The following is a 22,692-nucleotide window of genomic DNA, read 5'->3' on the forward strand; positions in this document are numbered from 1 at the left end:
CACCACAGGTCCACATCCAGTTCATAAATCAGCATATCCTGCGTGCAGAAACCCGTGTACAAAATGTAATGCTCTGCTGTTAATATTTCCCATAGCTTCCCCTTCATTGACAAGACTGTGCTACCCCCCTGCAGAGGGGTCGCCTCACAAGAGGGACATGGCAGCACCAAACTGCGCAACAGAAATTTTTCCCAGTGTTCTGTGTGTGTGTGTGTGTGTGTGTGAGTTGCTGTGAATCTGTGAGCCAATAAAATGGCAGGATGAAACGAACAACAAATAAAAGTCAATTTTTTAAAAATCAGGGCACCATGTTGCTTAGATCTCACTGCGGCCCCAGTGAATTACTGAGGGAGTACCACATTGCCAGAGGTGCCAATCTTTTTTTCCATAAATTTAGAGTACCCAATTCATTTTTTTCCGATTAAGGGGCAATTTAGCGTGGCCAATCCACCTACCCTGCACATCTTTTGGGTTGTGGGTGGGGGCGAAACCCACGCAAACACGGGGAGAATGTGCAAACTCCACACGGACAGTGACTCAGAGCCGGGATCGAACATGGGACCTCGGCGCCGTGAGGCCGTAGTGCTAACCCACTGTGCCACAGTGCTGCCCCAGAGGTGCCAATCTTGACATCAGTTGTTAAACACAAGGTCCCCACCCGACTGTTCTTGTTGGTTCAGGTGGACATTAAAAATCCAACGGCCTGTCTCAAAGAGCAGGCAGCTCTACTGGTGCCCTCACCAACAACCCTCCCTCCACAAATAGCCATATGTCTTGTTGCTATTTATGGGGCATTGCTTGCACTGAGCAGCTGCTGCCTTTGCCAACATTATAACAATCAGTACACTTCAGAAAGTAATTCATTGTGTGAAGTGCTTTGAGACAAATCAACATAATAAGCCACTAAATGAATGCATGTGTTAGTAATCTCCTGTACTGAATGAATCCTGGCCTGGTTTACTTTGGTGAGGTGAAATCAATTAAATTTCTATCATTGGAAAGTGCCTCACACTGTGAAGGGTGTAGAGAGTAGCCCCAATTGTAATCAGTGCTCGGAGAGACCTGAAATAGCACAGTTCTGATTGCTAGTGTAAATGGGACTCGACTGATTGAACCCAGAGGGTGTAACAAGCAGAGCTGAGAGTGTAAGAGCAGCTTTTAGTTTTTCTTGCCATCAGGACTTCCTTTTAGTGAAACTCGGAAGGGCTCTGTTGCTGTGTACGTCCGCCCATTGACATACCAGTTTGTGGCAAAGGCCCGAAGAGAGAAGCCAACACTCATGAACCGAAAACATAGGATGAGTTTAGCACCTTGGGGCGGGGGGGCGGGGGGGGGGGGGGGGGGGGGGGGGAGAGAGAGAGAGAGATATAGGGAGAGAGAGAGAGATATAGGGAGAGAGAGAGAGAAAGAAGGAGAAATGGAAACTAAACACAATTGTGGCAGAAATCCGCGTAGAAATCCCAGGGCACCTCATAGAAGCACCCAGGCCAGATCAGGATACAGAGGAAGCAGCCATGAACTCACTTATATCATTTCAGTTTCCATTTGCCATTGTTGACTTAGCGCTTTTTTAGTGAAAAGTAATTCTGGTATTGCCAACATTCTATCTGAAAACTGTGATCTTTTGCTGTAATTTATAAGGCTCAGTGGGGACTCGCTACTGAAAAACAAATAACAGTATAGAAAGGGTGACAAATTCAGCCTCCATTGATTTGATCTGGGCTACAGATTAAGGAAGATGTACACAAGCCCTTTTTAAAAAAAAAAATTCTATTTGGAAGTAACTACAATGGCAGCTGTGTGGAACTTGTTGGTTGCAAAGTGATCAGAGAGTTGGAACCTGTCTGATTTTGAACTAGACTCTGCAATCCTGATGGTAGTAAAACAATTCAAGATGTACTTTTAAAAAATGAGTCTTGGTTATGCGTTCAAATCCTTCTCCAGAAAATTGAGCACTAAATCTAGGCTGACACACCAGGGAGTGAGGGAGTGGTACTGAGGTGGGGCTGCCCTTCAGATAGCATGTCCGCTTCCTCAGCTGGATGTAAGCGTATCCCAAAATGTATCCCTTAATTGGAATTGCTAAAACTGATTACCTGGTCATTATCACATTGTTGTTTGTGGGAGAAGGAGGCCATTTGGCCCATCGAGTCTGCACCGGCTCTTGGAAAGAGCACCCTACCTAAGGTCAACACCTCCACCCTATCCCCATAACCCAGTAACCCCACCCAACACTAAGGGCAATTTATCATGGCCAATCCACCTAACCTGCACATCTTTGGGTTGTGGGAGGAAACCGGAGCACCCGGAGGAAACCCACGCACACACGGTGATGATGTGCAGACTCCGCACAGACAGTGACCCAAGCCGGAATCGAACCTGGGACCCTGGAGCTGTGAAGCAATTGTGCTATCCACAATGCTACCGTGCTGCCCCACTTGCTGTATGCACTTGCTGTATGCAAGGGAGAGGCACTGGATTAGTAATCCCAAACTACCCAATCCAGAGACCTAGGGCAATACTCTGGGGGCGCAGGTTCGAATCCCACCAAGGCAGGTAGTGAAATTTGAACCCAATAAAATCTGGAATTAAAAGTCTAATGATGGCCATGGAACCATTGTCGATTGTCATAAAAGCCCACCTGCTTCACTAATGTCCTTTGGGGAAGGAAATCTGCCATCCTTTTCTGGCCTGGCCTACATGTGACTCCAGACCTACAGCTAGTCGACTCTTAAATGCCCTCTGAAATGGCCGCTCAGTTCAAGAGCAATAAATGTAAATGAGCGACGCCCACATCTCATGAATAAGTAAATTTTTTAATTGGCTGCCGTGCTTCAGTGGCTGGAAAGCATTTGGGACCTCCCTTGGGACATAAAAGATGCTGCAAGGTACATAGATTTCTTCTTCCTTCCTCTTGATTTCTGTGTCCTGTTATGTGGACCAGTTGGGATCTCGATGAATGTATTTTTTGTTAGACCTTGAGCCATGATCCCCTCGCAACCGTGAGCCGAGACAATATATTGCAACAGGATGCTAGAATCTGAAACAAAAACAGTAAATGCAGGACAATGTCAGCAGATCTGACAGTATCTGTGGAGAGACAAGGGAGCAAACGTTTTGAGTCTCAAAGTTTGGTCAAAGAGACATCCAGTCTCGAAACATTAGCCCCATCCCACTCCCTACCCCCACATCTGCCCAGCTCATCAGAGATACTGAGCCCCTTATCACTGCCAATCAGTTGAAAGCCGCCAATTAACCGTGACCCAGGAACCGATACCAAGACCTTTCTGACACAGCTACTCCGCAAGCGTCACAACCATCAACTTGTGCAACTGGACGATTACATCCAATAATCGTTTAGCAGGAGCTGGAAGACCTGTGGTGTTGGTGCAAGAAGGCAGAGGCACTGAGTTCTATTTAATATAATAATAATATCATTAACAAAGCTTTAGCAGAGTAAAATTGACAGGAGACTACATTCTCCCCCCTCCCCCACCTTCCCTCCCTGAGATGTTGCCTCCTTAACAGCTGCAAAGTCCCTGATGTAAATAGGCGCCTTCTCCAAAAAAAAACATACTAATTGGAATATCATGTAATATTCGGCTGTGATTTCTTTTTATTGGTAAAAATTTTGTCAGTACTCTAAACAGCTGTGGTTAGTGGCGATTGCTCTGTATCCAGATGGTATGCATTGCTGCTGAACAACAAATTAAAATAGATTAAAATAGCATCATATTGAATATAAAACTGGATAGAGACTTAAAATGTAATAAAAATCATGTTGCGTGTTTTCATCTGAATCCATAATTTTTGCTTGGCAGAGTCCATTTTCTCCCTGGTTCAATCTTCTTGGCTAAGTGGTTTGACCTGCTCTGGGGTGGTCTGCCTGAGCCACTCTGACGCTACTGCAAGGATGCCCGAGGGTTTAATTGGCTCGCAGATGCAAACAAAAAGGTCATCTTTCCATGCGTTGCTGCACAATCACTATTACCTCAAAATACTCTTCATTTGTCTTAAGTCAGTAAAAACGACCTGAAGTTTTTCATTGCTTCCAGTGAAGCAGCGCTATAGAATTCCTACAGCAAGGAGTAGGCCATTCACCCCGCGTCTACATCGACTCTCTGAAACATCACCCGACCAAGGCCCACTCCCCCCAACCTATCCCTGTAACCCCACCTAACCTACACATCCTTGGTCACCATGGGGCGATTTATCATGGCCAATCCATCTAACCTGCACATCCACACCCAAAGAGGACACGTCAGCAAGGAATGGCAATATTCTTTTATCCAGGAATCAGACAGGTCCAGCTCAGAGGTCGGATGTCTCATATATTCGGAAATTTTTTGATCACTCCTAGGATATTAGGGACATTTGAGTTTCAGGACTATAGGGATGACGTGCCAGCAGCTCAGTGGCTGTCTTTTTTGTTTTTCTATTAAATCACCGGTCCTATTGATTTATCAGCGTTTCACATGACCAGTGGAGCTACACTCAAGAGAGGCGAGATAAGTGTTTTATGAAAAGAAAACACAACATCAATGGGAGTATAATGCCCAGAAACACAGCAGTAATTTTGCCTGGTCTTATTGTTATTGTTCTTTGTTTTTTAATTTGTTCTGCAAAAAGTCCTAATTCTCCAGTGGCCCTGTACATTATTACAAATCTGTTATCAAATTACTGTGGCCTATTCTCAATTCTGCTCAGGGGAGCTGCTGTTCCTGTTGTACGTGTTTACATTTCCCTGTTTATTGTGAGTATATTATCATAGATTGTGCCGAGCTCTGTCAGGATGATGGTAGGAATTGGCCTCTGTTTGCGGTGTTAACGATAGACTGGTCAAGTGCATGGTCAATTCCAGCCCCACTCGCCCCAGAGTCGCAACACCAGTCAATTAACCAATAATTCTTATAAAAATACCCGAAGTCTTTGGCCCTTGGCTGCCCGATAATTACAGTCACCAAGTTTGTAAGTTTAAACACACATACTTTTTTATTTATCGCTAGGACTATAGTAAGATATGCGATAAATACAACTGGTCAACTATCATTTAACTCCTGGCTCCCACTTTAACTGTCTCACCCTCTACCAACACACACAAGACAGACAAACACAGAGGGTGGAAAGGGGGAAATAATAAGGACGAAAGTCAAAAGAGTCTTTGCTTCAGATGTTGTTTTGTTTTTTAGCAGCTTTGTTTCAACCTGGCCTTCAGTTCAAGGCTTTTACTTTCAGGTATCTGTTGTTTCTCACCATGCTGAGGACCCGGGATCGATGCCGGCCCTGGGTCATTGTCTGTGTGGAATTTGCACATTCACCCTGTGTCTGCGTGGGTCTCACCCCCACAACCCAAAAGATGTGCAGTGTAGGTGGGTTGGCCATGCTAAATTGCCCCTTAATTGGAAAAAAATAATTGGGTACTCGAAATTAATTTTTTTTAAAGGTATCTGTTGTTTCAGAAATAAACGTTCAGAGTCTCTCTCTGTAGAAAAGGTAAATCCTTGGCTATGTCTACAGTCCATGATAATATTCCTGTAGATTGATTCAGTCAGGTTTTCTGTGGTATCAAGAATGCTGTACTCACAACTTTTAGCAGCTGGAGAGAGTTATATTACTCGCTGCAAACTTTGCTTTTGGTTCATGGGTTTATCATCACACTTCTGTAGTTTCAGGAGAATAGCAGCCAGAGGTTTTATGGAGAGAGAGTCAGCCCTCACAGTGGCTTTCTGGAGAGAGTTAGCTGGATCTTTCTGGAGAGAGTTAGTTTGAATCCTTCGCCGTGTTGCCAGGAACCAAACTGGAATCTCAGGACTCTGAAAAGCATTCCAGTAGAATCATATCCAATCACCACCTGTTACCGGGCAGAACACAGCCTTTTGGGCCAATCCATTGGCCGCCAGCCAATTAATCAAACTGATTCCCAACCCATTGCTCTGTCACTGATGCTGGCCAGTCTGCAATCTCTTTTTTTTAAATTTAGAGTGTCCAATTAATTTTTTTCCAATTAAGGGGCAATTTATCGTGGCCAATCCACCTACCCTGCACATCTTTGGGTTGTGGGGGTGAAACCCAAGAAAACACGGGGAGAATGTGCAAACTCCACACGGACAGTGACCCAGAGCCGGGATCGAACCTGGGACCTCGGAGCCGTGAGGCAGCAGTGCTACCCACTGCACCACCGTGCTGCCCTTGCAATCTCCAGTTTAAATAAGCACAGCCTTCTGGAATCTTCCTGCTGAAATTAAAAATACAAGTTTCTTGCCTTAAAGTGACATAGTAAGAAGTCTTACAACACCAGGTTAAAGTCCAATAGGTCTGTTTCGAATCACTAGCTTTCGGAGCGCAACTCCCTCCTTCACCTGAGGAAGGAGCTGGGCTCCGAAAGCTATTGATTCGAAACAGATCTGTTGGACTTTAACCTGGTGTTGTGAGACTTCTTACTGTGCCCACCCCAGTCCAACGCCAGCGTCTCCACATTAAAGTGACATGTCCATTCATCATCCATGGATCAATGTATCGGCAAAAATAAAAGAATAGGGAATATAGAGGGACCCTTATATTGGCCAAGAGGGACTAAGGTCCAACAGTTATTTGGGGATCCGCACTTGTGCGCGCTGCAAGGACAGAAGTGAGCTCAGCTATGATCATTCCACCCCCCCCCCCCCCCCCCTTTGCCTCCTGTGCCACATGCCCTGCTCACGCTCACAACCTGGGCCACCGTATGGGCTGAGGTGTCTCAGGGCAACATGTGGTCTTGGAGTTGCTGCCATTGGGTCACGTGGGGAGTCGGAAACTGGGGATGAAAAGAAAACCCACTTATTGTCAGAAATCTGAAAAGAAATTGCAGAGAAGGCGGGCGACATGCAGTGCGCCAATGAGGAATGTGAGAGGCATGCTGTGCCATTCCAGCTCGAACATTATTTTTTTATGCTGCTTGTATTGTCTGTTTTGAAGCTTGTAATATTTCCATTTGTAACCCTGCTTCAGGGAATATAATAATGCAGAATGGTTATTGCTTGGGAACATGGGTATGCTTGTCGTAGTGAGCACCTAGAATATTCAGGGCTGCCGGATATTAAATCCACCTAATCACACTTAGTCTTTAATCATTTAAATAAGACATAATGGATGAATCATCTAAACCTAATTGCTCCTGCATACACTGGTATTACTTTAAATGGGGTCTGGGCTTTGAAAGGTTGGCGGTAGTGGGGGTGGTGTAGGGAAATAATATGGCAGACTGATGTCTGGTAGGCTAATGAATTTTTGTGTATTAATGTCTATTTTTAAATAATTTGCATTTCCTATCTTTTTTAATCCCTGCATTTGTCTTTTACAGGGTGTTGTTTTGTCACATTTTACACAAGGAAAGCTGCACTTGAGGCACAGAATGCTCTACACAATATTAAAACTTTACCCGCGGTGAGTACCACTCATTTCATTTCAAATGGTGACAGAAACCCGAGGATGCCTCCCATTTTGGGCTGGTCATCCTTGGAGGAGGGTTGAGGAGATTCTGAGGAGACCTCATCAAAATTTTCCAAGATCATTTCGGTGAGGGCAGGCAACAGGGGGTGGTTGGTTGCAGTGGGGGGGCGGGGGGGGGGGGGGGGGGGGGTGGAGAGGGGGAATGGAAAGGGAAGGTCATCTGGAGGCTGAGTTGAGGTAGTGAGGATGGAATGGAAGGAGACTTGTGTGGAGCGTAAACAGCAGAGACTTGCTGGACCCAATGGCCTGACCCCACATTGTATGTTCTGTGTAATTCTATGCAGAAGAGTTGTTTTACATGCATGTCGGGAAATCCTGTCTTTATTTAAAACTGGACCCCTGGTTATCGGCAAGAAGGAAATTCATTTTGACCATCAGCATTTGTAATTTTTCTCAATGGCAATCAACATATTGTGGATTTGTGGGGACATAATGGCTTCTTCCTGTCTCTGATAGTCTTGTGATCGTTCTCTCAATGAGCGACAATAAGCACTCAAATCCAGCCTTCAAATCATAATTGTTTAAGTGGAGTCATCAAGCAATCCAATGCCAAGAAGAGGTCTGATCGGATACTCTGCCCCTCCCACAGCTGAGTGCAAATGAAAAGTGACGTTTTTAAAGAAAGTCAAATTTTATCCCGAGATAAAGGGCTGGATTCTCCGATTCTGAGGCTATGTTCCCACACCGGCGTGGGAACGGTGGTGTTTTACGACAGAAAAAATGGCGTAAAACGGTCATCGCTCCTCTGTTTGGCTGGGGGCTAACATCAGCGTTGAGCCCCCGACTCTAGCTGCCGATACGGACCGGAGAATTGCTGGGTCCGCGGCCACGTATGCGCACGGTGGCGGCCTGCAGCGGCCGTGCCTTGCAACACGGTGCCAGCCGCTCGCGGACCCGGCCTGTGAAATAGCGCCCCCTCTTTTGCCGTCTCACGCATCCCGGGCAAACCCCCCCCCCCTCAACAGTGCCCCCAGTCCCTGCCAAAGTCCCCCCTGCCCGCGGATCGGCCCTCCCCCGACTGTGGCAGCGCTGGACTGAGTCCACAGCCGCCACGCCGAGTTCCCGATGGATGAGACCACACGCAACCAACGGCGTCGGGAAATCGGCCGGTCGGGGGCGGAGGGTTGGGGGTGGGGTGCCTCAGGCAGTGTCCTGAGGCTGTCGATATGGTGCGCGGCAACCAGAGAATCCCAACCAAAGTATTTCAATCTTTTTCAAAAAGGTTACGTTGCACACATTCCATCATTGATTTAAAAGCTCGAATTGAAACGCTTTAATTTAATTATATCATCAAAATTGGGAAAATGTTGACTAGAAACAAGTGAAATGAGCATCTGTTTAGTGGGCATCAGTGAACCCACGATAGTTGACACAGGAGTAGATTACAATTCTATGCAAACAGGCCTAGTAGAATTAGATTTTTATTAAGAGTACCTTTTGAAGCTGGAATCTCTGCTTTGATTGCTGTTTAAATGGACCATTGCGTGATATACATTACAACATACGTACAACATACGTATTCAAGAAAGGCAGTAAAGAATAGCACTTTATGCTTAGCGCGGATTAGTGATCTCCCGTGGCATTACTCCGACGTATCTGGGCAACTGCTTTCAAATAGGAGTTTAGTAAATTGCTTGTAAATTTCAGGCTGCAGGTCAGAAAAACCCTGGATAGGGCAGCACGGTGGCGCAGTGGGTTAGCCCTGCTGCCTCACGGCGCCGAGGTCCCAGGTTTGATCCCGGCTCTGGGTCACTGTCCGTGTGGAGTTTGCACATTCTCCCTGTGTTTGCGTGGGTTTCGCCCCCACAACCCAAAGATGTGCAGGTTAGGTGGATTGGCCCTTCATTGGAAAAAATGAATTGGGTACTCTAAATTATTATTTTTTTAAACCCTGGATAAAACCATGACTTCCTTTTGTTTTTTTTTTAATTGGTTTGCATTTGTGGCAGGGTTCAGTGACTGGAATGTGATGGATTTTTACTGCAGAATAAAATGTTGTTTTCATTTTATAAATATATAAATGCATGCATGTTGTGTGTAAACGGAGAGAGGGAGAAATGACACTTGCTCCTGTGATGATACTGCCTGATGTCATTGTCATATCATCCACCACTCTGGGTAATGGTGAGGGCTTCGTGTATTCAGTGACTTTTCTTCTGCTGCTAAAAGTCTCCTCAATTAACACCTGGTGGGGACCTCGACGCGGAAGTGCACTTGCTTGTTTTCACATCGTGGGTTCAAAAGAAGATGAAAATGCATAAATCCACCCACACCAAGCTCCACAGGGTTTTCTTTACAATAAACAGACAAATCCAGGGGATTGACTTCAGGGCTGTAGACAGCATTGCGCCTTGTATCACTAAAATGCAATGGCATAAATCAAGGTCTGACGTATACAGGCCTTACTTCACTTTTGTTTTCATTTATTATGTTGTTCTTTATTTTTGTTGCTTCCATCTCTCGTTCTCTTGTCATAGCTAAAATTTTGAGATTCCGCTTTTGGCTAATGGTATTTGACCTTGTCAGCCAGGTAGAAACTAACTAATATGGCTAATTTAACTAATCACTATAACTTAACTAATTACTATAACTTGACTAATCACTATAACGTAACTTAACCAATCACTATAAGAAGACCTTGCATTTATGCTACGCTAGACTGATGAGCAGAAAGGAATAGAAGGATATGCCGATAGTATTAGATGACTGGGGCGGAAGGAGGTTTAACTCCAATATATCCAGCTAGTAACTAAACTCAAAAAATCTTCCCACCTGAAAGGTGCTGCCAGTTCACAGAATCACAGAATAATACAGCACAGAAGAGACCCTTGGGCCCATCGAGTCTGCACCGACACATGAAAAACACCTGACCTGCCTACCTAATCCCATTTGCCAGCACTTGGCCCATAACCTTGACTGTTACGACGTGCCAGATACTCATCCAAGTACTTTTTATAGGATGTGAGGCAACCCGCTTCTACCACCCTCCCAGGCATTGCGTTCCAGACCGTCACCACCCTCTGGGTAAAAATGTTTTTCCTCAAATCCCCCTTAAACCTCCTGCCCATCACCTTGAACTTGTGTCCCCCATCCCAGGCAACATCTTGGTGAATCGCCTCTGCACCCCTTCCAGTGCAATCACATCCTTCCTATAATGCGACAATCAGAAATCCCCACAGTACTTCAAGTGTGGCCTCACCAAATTTCAACACGAACTTCCTGCTTTTGTAATCTGTGCCTCGATTGATAAAGGCAAGTGTCCGATGAGCCTTTTTCAGTTGTTAAGCAATGACTTGATGCTTCTATAAGATGTTTACTTTTCATGCCGTAATTCTCTCTTAAACACAATAAAAGCAGTTTTATCCAAAATCCCCAGATACAAACACCTTTGTCTAGCATGAATCTAACTAACACAGAAATATTAAATTAAACTCACTTAAAACTAAATATTTAACATTACAAATATGAATCCCTTAAAATTACCCTGCCTCCTGACGAGCAGCTCAGTGAAATCACTGTTTAATTATCACTGGTAATGCTGTCTCTCTCCATTCAAGCCACTCCCTCTGTGCCAGTCTACACCCCAGGGCAGGCTGGTCACTGATAGGCAGGCCTCCACCATTAGTCACTCTGTAACAACCTCTTCAAAAGACGTGCGGCAAATGCCTGGAGTGACTCACCCACCAGTTTCAGCCTTCTCTCGGTGGATTGGTGCCCATCCCATCACACCCACTCGTCCACCGTGCGCAGGATGAGACTATGTAGCCATGTGAGCACTGACCTGCATTTCGTGATTAATGTACGCCTGACGCTACTGAACATGATATTCTGAGCGGACGAATCCCCCACCTTATTTGCAAACTTGTGCCCTGAAAGTGTTTGTTTCTTTTCACTTCCAGCACACCAGTCAGAAGCTTTAGTGTTGATGAGATGTCCAGAGAACTTGGCAAACTCCATGGGCTGGATTCTGGCGGATTCTGCGTCAAAAGGCCACAGATTCCCCATCTTGCAGGGGGCTAGCAGCCAGCTGTCGTAGAGCTCGCAGCCCCCCGCACCTCCGGGTCAGAGGCCGCGCATGTACGTGACGGCAGCATCCAGCGGCTGCGCCGTGCTCCATGGTGGACTCAGCCTGCGGACCTGGACTGTGGAAATAGTGCCCTGCATCGGCCACTCGCCCGACCCGGACCGCCCGTACACGTAGCCCCCAGTCCCGAATGAAGCCCCCCACTGCCCTCTGATCGGCCCTTCCCCCGACAGTGGCGGCCCCGGACTGAGACCGCAGCCGCCTCGCGAGGTTCCCGAACGGCAGGAGCATGTTAGAACCACGCCGTGGGGAATTCGGCCGGTCGGAGACGGGGAATAGCGGGGCGGGCCTCAGGCGATGGCCTGAGGCGGTGGATACTCAGCGCGGCTTACTCCACAAGTATGCCGATTTTCAGGGGGCGGAGAATAGAGAAACTGGCGCGGTCCCGATTTTGTACGCAAAAACGGATTCTCCGCCCCGTCACTCGAACGCAGAGACCCAGCCCCTTATTCTTGTTCACATTGCAAGAGGCTTCTTGTCAATTGACAGCTGCCAGTACAAATCATTGGGCTGGCTGATTTGAAGCCAACAGCGTGTTAGTGGAGCAAGTTCTATGCTGTGGTCGCTCAGCCACTGGGATTTGGGTTGAGACTAAATCAACTTATTCCATTTAAATGAGGGGTGTTAAAAGATCAATTGGCTTAAACTATTGCAGTTGTTCAGAATATGGCATTATATTGAGTGGAGTCTTCACAGCAGTTTTCACAGACGACTCCGGCCAAACTCAACCAATATTAAATGTTGTGCATGGAAAATGGAAGTGATCTGAAGGTCTTGGTTGTCAATAAATTGAAGCTATCACAAGCAATACTCAGCAGTGACTAAAGCAAATCAGATGCTGGGGTTTATTAAAAGGTCTGCAGTAATCCAGCCACTCTGTAAATCACTGGTGTTACCCCACTTAGAATACAGTGTACAGTCCTGGTCACTGCAATAAACAAAAGGACACTGACAGCATCCAGAATGATTGAGAGATTGGAACAATCACATAAATTGGGCATGTGCGCAATGGAGAAGAGAAAGATGAGAGGTGATGTAGTTTCTGTTTTTTGGATTCTAGACGTACTCTTAAACACAGGCCAGGATGAATTGTTGCACCTTGTCTGGAGCTGTGGACAGGACCTCTGCCTGAAACAGGGGTAAACTCTGGACTAAACATTGGTGGGAATTTTCCCAGCAGCTTGGAGACAGCGAAAGCCAGGAAAATCCGCGGGGCTGGTTTGCCAACATGCCGACCTCTCCGGTCAGTTTTCCAGAGATGGGCCTGAATGCGATGTCGGAAAGGCAAATGAGGTCGCCGATGAGGTCATTCTCAGCATTTTTCACTGGGCACACAATTTTTTGTACCACAGGACCTCAGCAGCGTCCATAACATGGCAGCTCCTAGGAGGCAAGTGCACAGCGGGAGGTCAGTTGGCTTGCCCGTTATCACCAATCTGACCATGACGTGGCAAAAATTCTTTTTCCCAATTAAAGGGCAATTTAGCGTGGCCAATCCACCTACTCTGCACATCTTTTTAGGTTGTTGGGGTGAGACCCACGCAAACACGGGGAGAATGTGCAAGCTCCACACGGACAGTGACCCGAGGCCAGGATCGAACCCGGGTCCTCGGCGCCGTGAGGCAGCAGTGCTAACCACTGCGGCCCCATGCTGCCCTCGGAGGCAGGTTCCTAATTGGCCAGCTACCGTGAGCTTGTGCCTGAAGTCCCTGTTGCTGTCAACAGGGTCAGGACCCAAAAATGGCCTTGATAGGTGAAAATTCTGAGTTTGGCAGATGAGTCTGTTGTAGACTAACCGATTGTCAGGATTAGCCACCACTCTTGCATCATGTGACTACCAGGATGGTCGAAGGCAAATTAAATATATCTTGCTTAACGAATAGCAGAGCAGGTTCGAAGGCCAAATGGCCTATCCTGCTCCTATGTCTTATACTCTTGAGTTTCATGTGGAAATTAGGTGGGTTAAATGTCCGCAAGGGCCTATGGCCATATTGGATCCATCCTCAGGTCCTGAAAGAGGAGATTAATATGCTCTGATAATTTTAGTGCCCCATAAATACTAGAGAATTATCTGAGAATTAGAAGACGCTGAATATAAATGTAATGTTTTATTCACAAAGGGAGAAAGGCACAATCTGGTAATTACAGGCTATTTAGCCTAATAGCCAGAAAGAGTAAAATATTCAAAGTCTTGCTGCACAATGCTACGCAAGAGCATTTAAATAAGGCAACAATCGAAGAAGTAATAGATCATGCTGTGCAAACCTACTGACATTTATTGAGGAGATAACTGAGTTAGTAAACCAGGGTAATTCAGTGTTTAGTAGTTTGGTTGGACTTTTGAAAGGTATTTAACAATCCTTTGTGAGATTAGAAAGGCTGGAAGAGTTGGCTTCGGTCTGGAAAAATATTCCTTAGTTGCTTTGTCTGAGATCAAGGGGGGGGGAACGTCCTTGGAGTAATGCCAAGTGTGAACCATGTCCAAAGCACAATGCCGTACCATCAACGAAACATAATTAATTCCACGGAAGACGTTTGAAGATTTTCATCCTTCTTCGCCCTGTTGAAGGCAGCACGGTGGCACAGTGGTTCGCACTGTTGCTTCACAGCACCAGGGTCCCAGGTTCGATTCCCGGCTTGGGTCACTCTCTGTGCGGAGTCTGCACGTTCCCTCCTGTGCCTGTGTGTGTTTCCTCCTGGTGCTCCGGTTAAATCCCACAAGTCCCGAAAGATGTGCTTGTTAGGTGAATTGGACATTCTGAATTCTCCCTCTGGGTACCCGAACAGGCGACGAGGGGCTTTTCGAAATAACTACATTGCAGTGTTAACGTAAGCCTACTTGTGACAATAAAGTTTATTATCAATATTATTTATAACTGTAGAAAGAAGCTCCAGAGGTGGACAATGGACACACAAAAAACGACATCGGTCAGGTTAATCCAGAACAAAATTTCAGAGTGTACCAGGGAACTAGAACAAGAGGCAGAGGTTAAAATTGGTGAATGGTTTGGGGTGACAAAATGCAGAGAATGATCAACTCCTGGAATTAATAGGGTAGGGTAGAGATACAGTTTGAGGAGGACCATGGCCTCGGGAGGAACTGGACATTATCACTGAGCAGTGTTTGCATTCTACCTGTCTATGTTTCCAACCAATCCTGTTCCCCTGTCATAATCCCGTCATCCCGTTTTCTGTATCCAGTGGCCAATATAGCAGGGGGAAGGGGAGGAGCAGCCTCGCTCGCCCTGGCTGTTTGACCTGCTCAGCTTGCTGTCTGCAGGTCTTTGTAACGCTCGCGCCTCAATTGGAAAATGTAAATGTACAGAAATTTCCACACTGAAATTTTGAGAGCAAATCCTAAAATCCTCAGACTCGCAGGTGACTCAGGAATGCTGGCAACACAGGAGGAGCAAGAAGTGGGCAGGAGTGCAAGGGAAGGAAAGTTGGCAGTTTTATCGGACGGGAGGTTGCAAAATTAGCTTTAATCTGAGTGCTGTTTTCCTGTGTTCTCCCATAGTCCAAAGGTGTGCCGGTTTGGTGGATTGGCCGTGATCACAGGGATAGGGCAGGGGGAGCCTCGGTTAGGATGCTTTCTCTGATGGTTGGTGCAGACCCGATGGGCTGAATGGCCTCCTTCTGCACTGGGGGATTCTGTGTTATTTGACATGATGCGCTAGTGGGGCATTCAAAACTTCCTGCCCTCCACTCCCGATGATGCCCACCATTGAGAGGCTTTGGTTCCCTGGTTGTCGGCCGCCCTGTAAAACCTAAGCACAAGTGACCATTTTCACCTTGGTGTGTGTTCAGGGGGTTCAATTAAATTTGTGGCGGAACAATGCCTTGCAAATCCGCTGCTACTTTACGGAATCCGTTTATTTCCATGAGTGGGATTCCTTGCTACTGATTTGCGCAATAATTGATCTTGGTGGGTGGGTGGGGGGTGGCGATGGGGGGAGGCAGGGCAGTTTCCTGACAAAAACACATTTCAGTTTTCAGACTCAATTTTAACTTGAAAATGTCTTATTTTGAGTATTGATCCTGGTGATTGTTTAACCACGAGGTTGGCACTTTTTAAAAAAAATAATTTTTATTAAGGTTTTCGTAAAATATCAATAACAAAATGAAAAAGGAACCCAACAGGGTTAAGTACAAAACACGGTCTAAAAAAGCAGCCCTCCCTACCCCCCTCCCCCCTGTACATAAATAATAAATTAACATTAACACGCCGACTTAACACAACTGGTATATACGCCCCCCTGGACCCTCCAGTGTAAATAACATAAACAAAGATAAAGTAACCCCCCCTCCCCGAGTTGCTGCTGCCATTGACCAATGTCTACCGTTCTGCCAGGAAGTCTAAGAACGGTTGCCACCGCCTAAGGAACCCTTGTACCGACCCTCTCAAGGCGAATTTCACCCTCTCCAATTTAATGAACCCTCTCCAATTTAATGAACCCCGCCATATCGCTGATCCAGGATTCCACGCTTGGGGGCCTCGCATCCTTCCACTGAAGAAGAATCCTTCGCCGGGCTACCAGGGACGCAAAGGCCAGAATACCGGCCTCTTTCGTCTCCTGCACTCCCGGCTCCTCTGCCGCCCCAAATATTGTGAGCCCCCAGCCTGGTTTGACCCTGGATCCTACCACCCTCAACACCGTCCTCGCTACGCCCTTCCAAAATTCCTCCAGCGCTGGGCATGCCCAGAACATATGGGTGTGATTTGCTGGGCTCCCTGAGCACCTAACACACCTGTCCTCACCCCCAAAAAACCGGCTCATCCTTGTCCCGGTCATGTGTGCCCAGTGCAGCACCTTAAACTGTATGAGGCTGAGCCTCGCGCACGATGAGGGAGAGTTCACCCTCCGTAGGGCATCTGCCCACGTCCCTTCCTCAATCTCCTCTCCCAACTCCTCCTCCCACTTACCTTTCACCTCCAACACCGAGGCCTCCTCCTCCTCCTGCATCACCTGGTAAGTTTCCGAGATCTTCCCCACTCCCATCCACCCCCCCGAGAGCACCCTGTCCTGTACTGTGTGTGGCCGTAGCCACGGGAATTCCACCACCTGCCGTCTGGCAAACGCCCCTACCTGTAAGTACCTGAAGGTGTTCCCCGGGGGGAGCCTGTACCCAGGCTCGTGAACTTCCCGTCCACAAACAGGTCCCCCAACTTTCGTATCCTTGCCCCGTGCCACCCCAAAAACCCTCCACCTGATCTCCCTGGGGCGAAACGGTGGTTCCCCTGTATTGGGGTCCATGCCGAGGCCCCAACTTCCCCCCCCTACTCCGCCTCCACTGCCCCCAGATTTTGAGGGCAGCCGCCACCCGCACCAGGCTGAGGATGGCAATTGTATGCAACAGCGACAAAGCTATTTGTGTGACATTACCCCATGCTCTTAGCTTGAAATTGAGATTATACATTCAATTCGGATTTCCGAACAACTGGCAATTTAATGGGTCTTTATCTTTATTTTTTTGAGGAAATAATTGTGTGCCTCGCTGCAGAGCTTGCTGAATTTTTAGAAAAAGAAATGGAAAGTAGTGCACATTGTTCCCTCTGTTGTAAAACATTATCTTAATTAGATACTTGACTGGAAGCATTTATGCAGCAAGACGAGAGCAAATGCACAGGCTCGGAATACAAGCACCGCGGTTAATGGTTTGGTGGCGTGAAGCTCACTCCTGATCAGATAAAACCTGGGGCACAGAATTTAGACGGTATTCTAATTTGCCCAAATTTCCTCTGCTGATAGCTAATCAGAAAGCACCAACAATGTGTACAGATTGTCCTGGATGGGATGGCTGGCTCGCCTCGCCCACTATCAAAGTCCCATTTTCTCCCTGTCACAGGCACCGATTTTTTTCAGTGATTCCAGGCCTCTTGTCGTCCTATTTGAAGTCCACTCCAGGTGCGCATGAAATCATAAGAGTTGGACAGCACAGAAGACAACCGTTTGGCCCATCCAGCTTTATGCTGGCTGCTTGGAAGAGTTATCTCCTTGGTCCCATTCCTTCTGCTCTTTCCGCAGAACCCAGCATATTTTTCCTTTCCAAGTATTTGTTCAATTCCATTTTTGAAAGTTACGGGGGCAGCATGGTAGCATAAGTGATTAGCACTGTGGCTTCACAGCGCCAGGGTCCCAGGTTCGATTCCCTGCTGGGTCACTGTCTGTGCGGAGTCTGCACATTCCGGTTTCCTCCCACAGTCCGAAGACGTGCAGGTTAGGTGGATTGGCCATGATAAATTGCCCTTAGTGACCAAAAAAGGTTTGGAGGGGTTATTGGGTTACGGGGATAGGGCTGAAGTGGGTCGGTGCAGACTCGATGGGCCGAAAGCCTCTTTCCGCACTGTATGTTCTATGTTCTATTGCAGCTGCTTCCACCACCCTTTGAGGCAGAGCATTCCAGATCATATCAATTCTCTGTGTTTCAAAAAAAACTCATTGTGATGTTCTTTGATTAGATTAATATTATTATGGTTGTAGTGTTGCTACAAAGAACATGTCCTAAATGAAATGCAAGTTATTTACACCATGCTATAGATTGTGAATTCTTAAGTATGCAGAAAAAGCTAAGTATTAGGTCAAATGACGACAATACACAGAACTACTAAAAAACAGGACTGTTTCTGACCCCCTCTACTAACTCACCCTCCAAGATCATATGGACCACCGTATGAGTTGTGAGATGTACTCTTACTCTATCTAGTGGTTGGATGCTGTAATTACACACTATTCTACATGATCATTCATATATATCATAGATTATCACAGAATTTACAGTGCAGAAGGAGGCCATTCAGCCCACCGAGTCTGCACCAGCTCTTGGAAAGAGCACCCTACCCAAGGTCAACACCTCCACCCTATCCCCATAACCCAGTAACCCCACCCAACACTAAGGGCAATTTTGGACACTAAGGGAAATTTAGCATGGCCAATCCACCTAACCACATCTTTGGACTGTGGGAGGAAACCGGAGCACCCAGAGGAAACCCACGCAGACACGGTAGAACATGCAGACTCTGCATAGACAGTGGCCCAAGCCGGGAATTGAACCTGGGACCCTGGAGCTATGAAGCAACTGTGCTACCATGCTGCTCTTTTTTTTAATTTAAAATTTACATAGAATTGACAGTGCAAAAGGAGGTCATTCGGCCCATCGAGCCTGCACCAGCCCCTGGAAAGAGAACCCCCCCCCGATGTCCTCCCTGGTTAATCCGGAGGTGTACTCCCGTTTCTCCTTGTTCTTTCCCCCCCCCCCTCCCCTTTTCTCTCTTCCCTCCATTGGCTTCCACAGTGTTTATTTTTGTTTCCGCTCCCCCCTAGTGTTGTCTCACTTTGTCCCCCTCAGGCTCTCTGCCTCCTTCCCCCCCCCCCCCCCCCCCTCGGGTTATGCGTCCCTGACATTCCTCCTTGTCCTTCTTTCTTTTCCCTTTCAATACTTCCCATTTCCCTCTCTACTGGCAGTTGCTGGCCTCGAACCGGTTTTGGAACTGGCTGACAAATTGCCCCATGCAGTAAGGAAGCCTTCTTCTGACCCTCGGGTGGCGTATTTTATCTTCTCCAGGTGGAGAAATTCCGAGAGGTCAGCGAGCCAGTCTGCAGCTTTGGGCGGTGCTGCCGATCGGCAGCCGAGCAGGATTTTCCGGCTTGCGATCAGGGATGCGAAAGTCAGGGCGTCGGCCCTCTTCCCCATGTGTAGCTCTGGCTGCTCCGATACCCTTAAGATTGCCACATTTGGGCTTGGCTTCACCCTCACCCCAACAAGGGCAGTACGGTAGCGCAATGGATAGCACTGTTGCCTCACAGCTCCAGGGTCCCAGGTTCGATTCCCGGCTTGGGTCACTGTCTGTGTGGAGTCTACCCATTCTCCCTGTGTCTGCGTGAGTTTCCTCCGGGTGCTCCTGTTTCCGCCCACAAGTCACAAAAGACGTGCTGTTAGATAATTTGGACATTCTGAATTCTCGCTCTGTGTACCCGAACAGGTGCCGGAATGTGGCAACTAGGGACTTTTCACAGTAACCTCATTGCAGTGTTAATGTAAGCCTACTTGTGACAATAAAGATTATTATTATTAACCTTGGACATCGCCTGGGAGAAGACTGTCCAGAACCCAGCAAGTTTGGGACATGCCCAGAACATGTGGGTGTGGTTGGCCGGGTCCCTCTGTCATTTGTCTTCCACCTCCGGGAAGAACCTGCTCATTCGGGTTCTGGTCAGGTGCGCTCTGTTCACCACTTTGAACTGCATGAGGCTGAACCTTGCACAGGAGGAGGTGGAGTTGGTCTTGCTCAGTGCTTCGCTCCAGAGTCCCCACCCCACACCTGTCCCCAGTTCGTCCTTCCATTTCCGTCTGGTCTCATTCAGTGGTGTTCGGGCTCTGTCAAAGATGATATAGTATATATCATTACACTCCTCAACACCTTTAGGCTCTTCAAATCCATGTTCTCTGGCTGATAGACACTGTTTCTCCTTATTTGCTCGTTCAAAATTCCGTCTAAATCTCTCCTTAGTGTGTACTGAGCCTAGAATGTCTTGACCCAGAAAAGAGATTTAAAAAACACATTTAAGCAGTCTTCATACCGAGAATAAATCAGGATTTTAATTGTCTGAATTCCCAACCCCTTCTAAGATTTGCTGCAAAGGACGAAACCAGTGGGCTGGTTCTTGTAATCAAATCTTGTAGGTCATTTGTCCCATTAAGTCTGCTTCACCATTCGATAAGATCATGGCTGATCCAACTGGTTCCTTAACCCCACTTTCCTGCCAATCCCCCATAACTCTTGACTCATTTGTTGATCAGAGCCCTGTCTAACCCAGACTTCAATATATTCAATGACCCAATCTCCACAGCTCTCTGTGGAATAGAATGCCAAAGCCTAACTACACTCCCAGAGAAGAAATTCCTCCTCATCTCCATCTTAAATGGGAGACCCCTTATTTTTAAACTATGCCCCCCTCATTCTTGATGCCCCAATGAGAGAGAACATTCTCCCAGCGCCTACCTTGTCAAGCCCCCTCGGAACCTTCTACGTTTCAATAAGATTACCTCATATTCTTCAGAAGTCTCGTGAGTATAGACCCAACCTGTTAAACCTTTCCTTAAAAGACAAAGCTTTCATCCCAAGAATCAACCAGATTGGACCTTCTCACAACTGCTTCTGATGCAAGTATATCCCTCTTGAGTAAGGAGACCAAAAGTGTACCCAGTACTGATCTCACCGATGCCCTGTACGGCAGTAGCAAGACTTTGCAAATGCCCATGTTAGAACTCGTACCTCAATGCACTCAGGCCTTGCTACAGTCTGTGCTCTCGCAATTGTTATAGAGTTTGGAACAGTTGACTGTTTTCTGTTGAGGCTGATTTGAAGGCAGGATCTTGGAACATGTTCAAAGAGTTTTTTATGTTCTTCTAAATTGTAGATAATTGATGGGTGCATGATGCATGCTTCAGGTTTACTTTGCAAATTATGTATTGAAACAAGTTAAGAATTACAGCTAATCATGTGAAGCAGATTAAATCTTTGTGGTCACAGAATTTTCCAACTTAGTGTTTTATAATGGCGGGTTTTAAAAATTGTCTTTTTCTTACCTTTCCCAAGTTTTCCATTCCCCTCGCCCACTACCACGTACTCGCATTGGTGGTGGCTCCCCTCCGATGACCCATTTAGGGGAGTCATCCCCCCCCCAGGTATCATAATGGTGAATCTCCGCAGAATAATCCATCAGGGAGTAGTGGTGTAAGCAGCTTTGGCCTGGTTCAGTTCTCAAGTGCCTCACAAGCATCTTCCAGTAGGGGTCACCGAATAACAAATAGCAGAGGGAAAACTAGCTGATATCGGCCCTCCCGAAGGAGCTGAGATTAGTTAACATAGCACAGGCTGGGCTTTGCGGCTTGGGACTCCTTCGTGTCTGTGACTTATTGCAGCAGCGGGGGACATGTAAACCGTGAAAGACAGGTATCTATATGCACGTGAAATATAAAGGATTTCCCGCAATGTGTAGCTCAACCACACAGACCAGGCATTTAGTCTTCAGTTTGCTGATATCAGCCAGTAAGGACCTCAAGACTCCTGGGCTGGGTCGATGCTGACCGTGATCCAGTGGATGCCCTCCTGAAAAATGTTTACAATGGGGAGCTCCGCTCGCTGGAACGATGCAACACGGGAGGGTCCCGCAGGCAAACAAATGCCAACTCGGCACCCTGGCAGCGCCCCTGCCAGCGGGCAGTGTTTTCCAGGCACCATGGCATTGCCAGGCTGGGCCAGGGTGCCAGGCTAGCAATGGCAGGGTACCCAGGTGGCACCAGAAGTGCCAGGCCACCACCCCGCAGCTGGAGGCCTCCAATCCCCTTGGAGACCCCACCAGTGCCGTTCCATGTGATCCCCGCTTGTGGTGACCAGTACCAAACGGCGCTCGCCCGAACTCCCCGACGTGAAGGAATTGAATCCCAGAGCCTCGGGTCCCTCAGGAATACCCTCGGTGACTACGTGAAGTCCCATGTAGCAGTGGGACTTCTAGCTCCAGGAAAGGAGCTACGCAACATCGCTGCTATTTATTACTCTTCATGTTGCTCCCTCAGCACTTCGCTGAATGTCAGAACAGATTAAGTACCCATCAAAGGCATGTGAGCTCGTATCTTAACGCCTTCTGAGTCAGCCGTGAGCATGCTGCCCATTGAACGGAACCGAGATTTATTATCGTAATCCAATCGTTGACCAAACATTTACACACACTGCCTCAGCCACTTAGCCCTTCCAGTTCCATGCCATACAGTGCAGGGATAACACACTATTTCCCAGCAATATCTAATTGAAATTGAATCAATATGGAGTCAAGTCCTGCCAATGATATTCATACAGTACAATTGAAAGTTTTGACTTGCTGTACGTACAGTGCAGTCTGACAGAGTGCTAACTCACTGTCGCCCACCTGTCCCCATGCTCAGACAGCCCTAGTTACCACAGTTCAGGGCCTAGCACCCTTGCCTCTGAATCAGAGTTCAAGTCCAAATGTCCAGGAACACGAGGTACAAAATCCAGGCTGTCACTCCAGTGTGGTACTGAGGAAATGCTGTGCTGTCGGCGGTGCCATCTTCCAGATGAAATGTTAAACAGGAGCCCC

At 47.2% G+C, this 22,692-nt stretch overlaps 1 protein-coding gene across 22 annotated transcripts in view; it reads left to right on the forward strand.

Annotated features, from left to right (window-relative positions):
• celf2 (cugbp, Elav-like family member 2) overlaps positions 1-22,692 on the forward strand; it is a 1,037,523-nt gene that overhangs the window by 874,465 nt on the left and 140,366 nt on the right. For all 22 annotated transcript variants that reach the window (XM_072471059.1, XM_072471057.1, XM_072471058.1 and 19 more), the window contains one exon: positions 7,340-7,422. In XM_072471059.1, the coding sequence (XP_072327160.1) occupies positions 7,340-7,422 (83 nt within the window). The remainder of the gene's footprint in view (positions 1-7,339; positions 7,423-22,692) is intronic.

Source organism: Scyliorhinus torazame, chromosome 13 (assembly GCF_047496885.1).
Source record: "Scyliorhinus torazame isolate Kashiwa2021f chromosome 13, sScyTor2.1, whole genome shotgun sequence".
In the NCBI taxonomy this organism is placed as follows: Eukaryota; Metazoa; Chordata; class Chondrichthyes; order Carcharhiniformes; family Scyliorhinidae; genus Scyliorhinus; species Scyliorhinus torazame.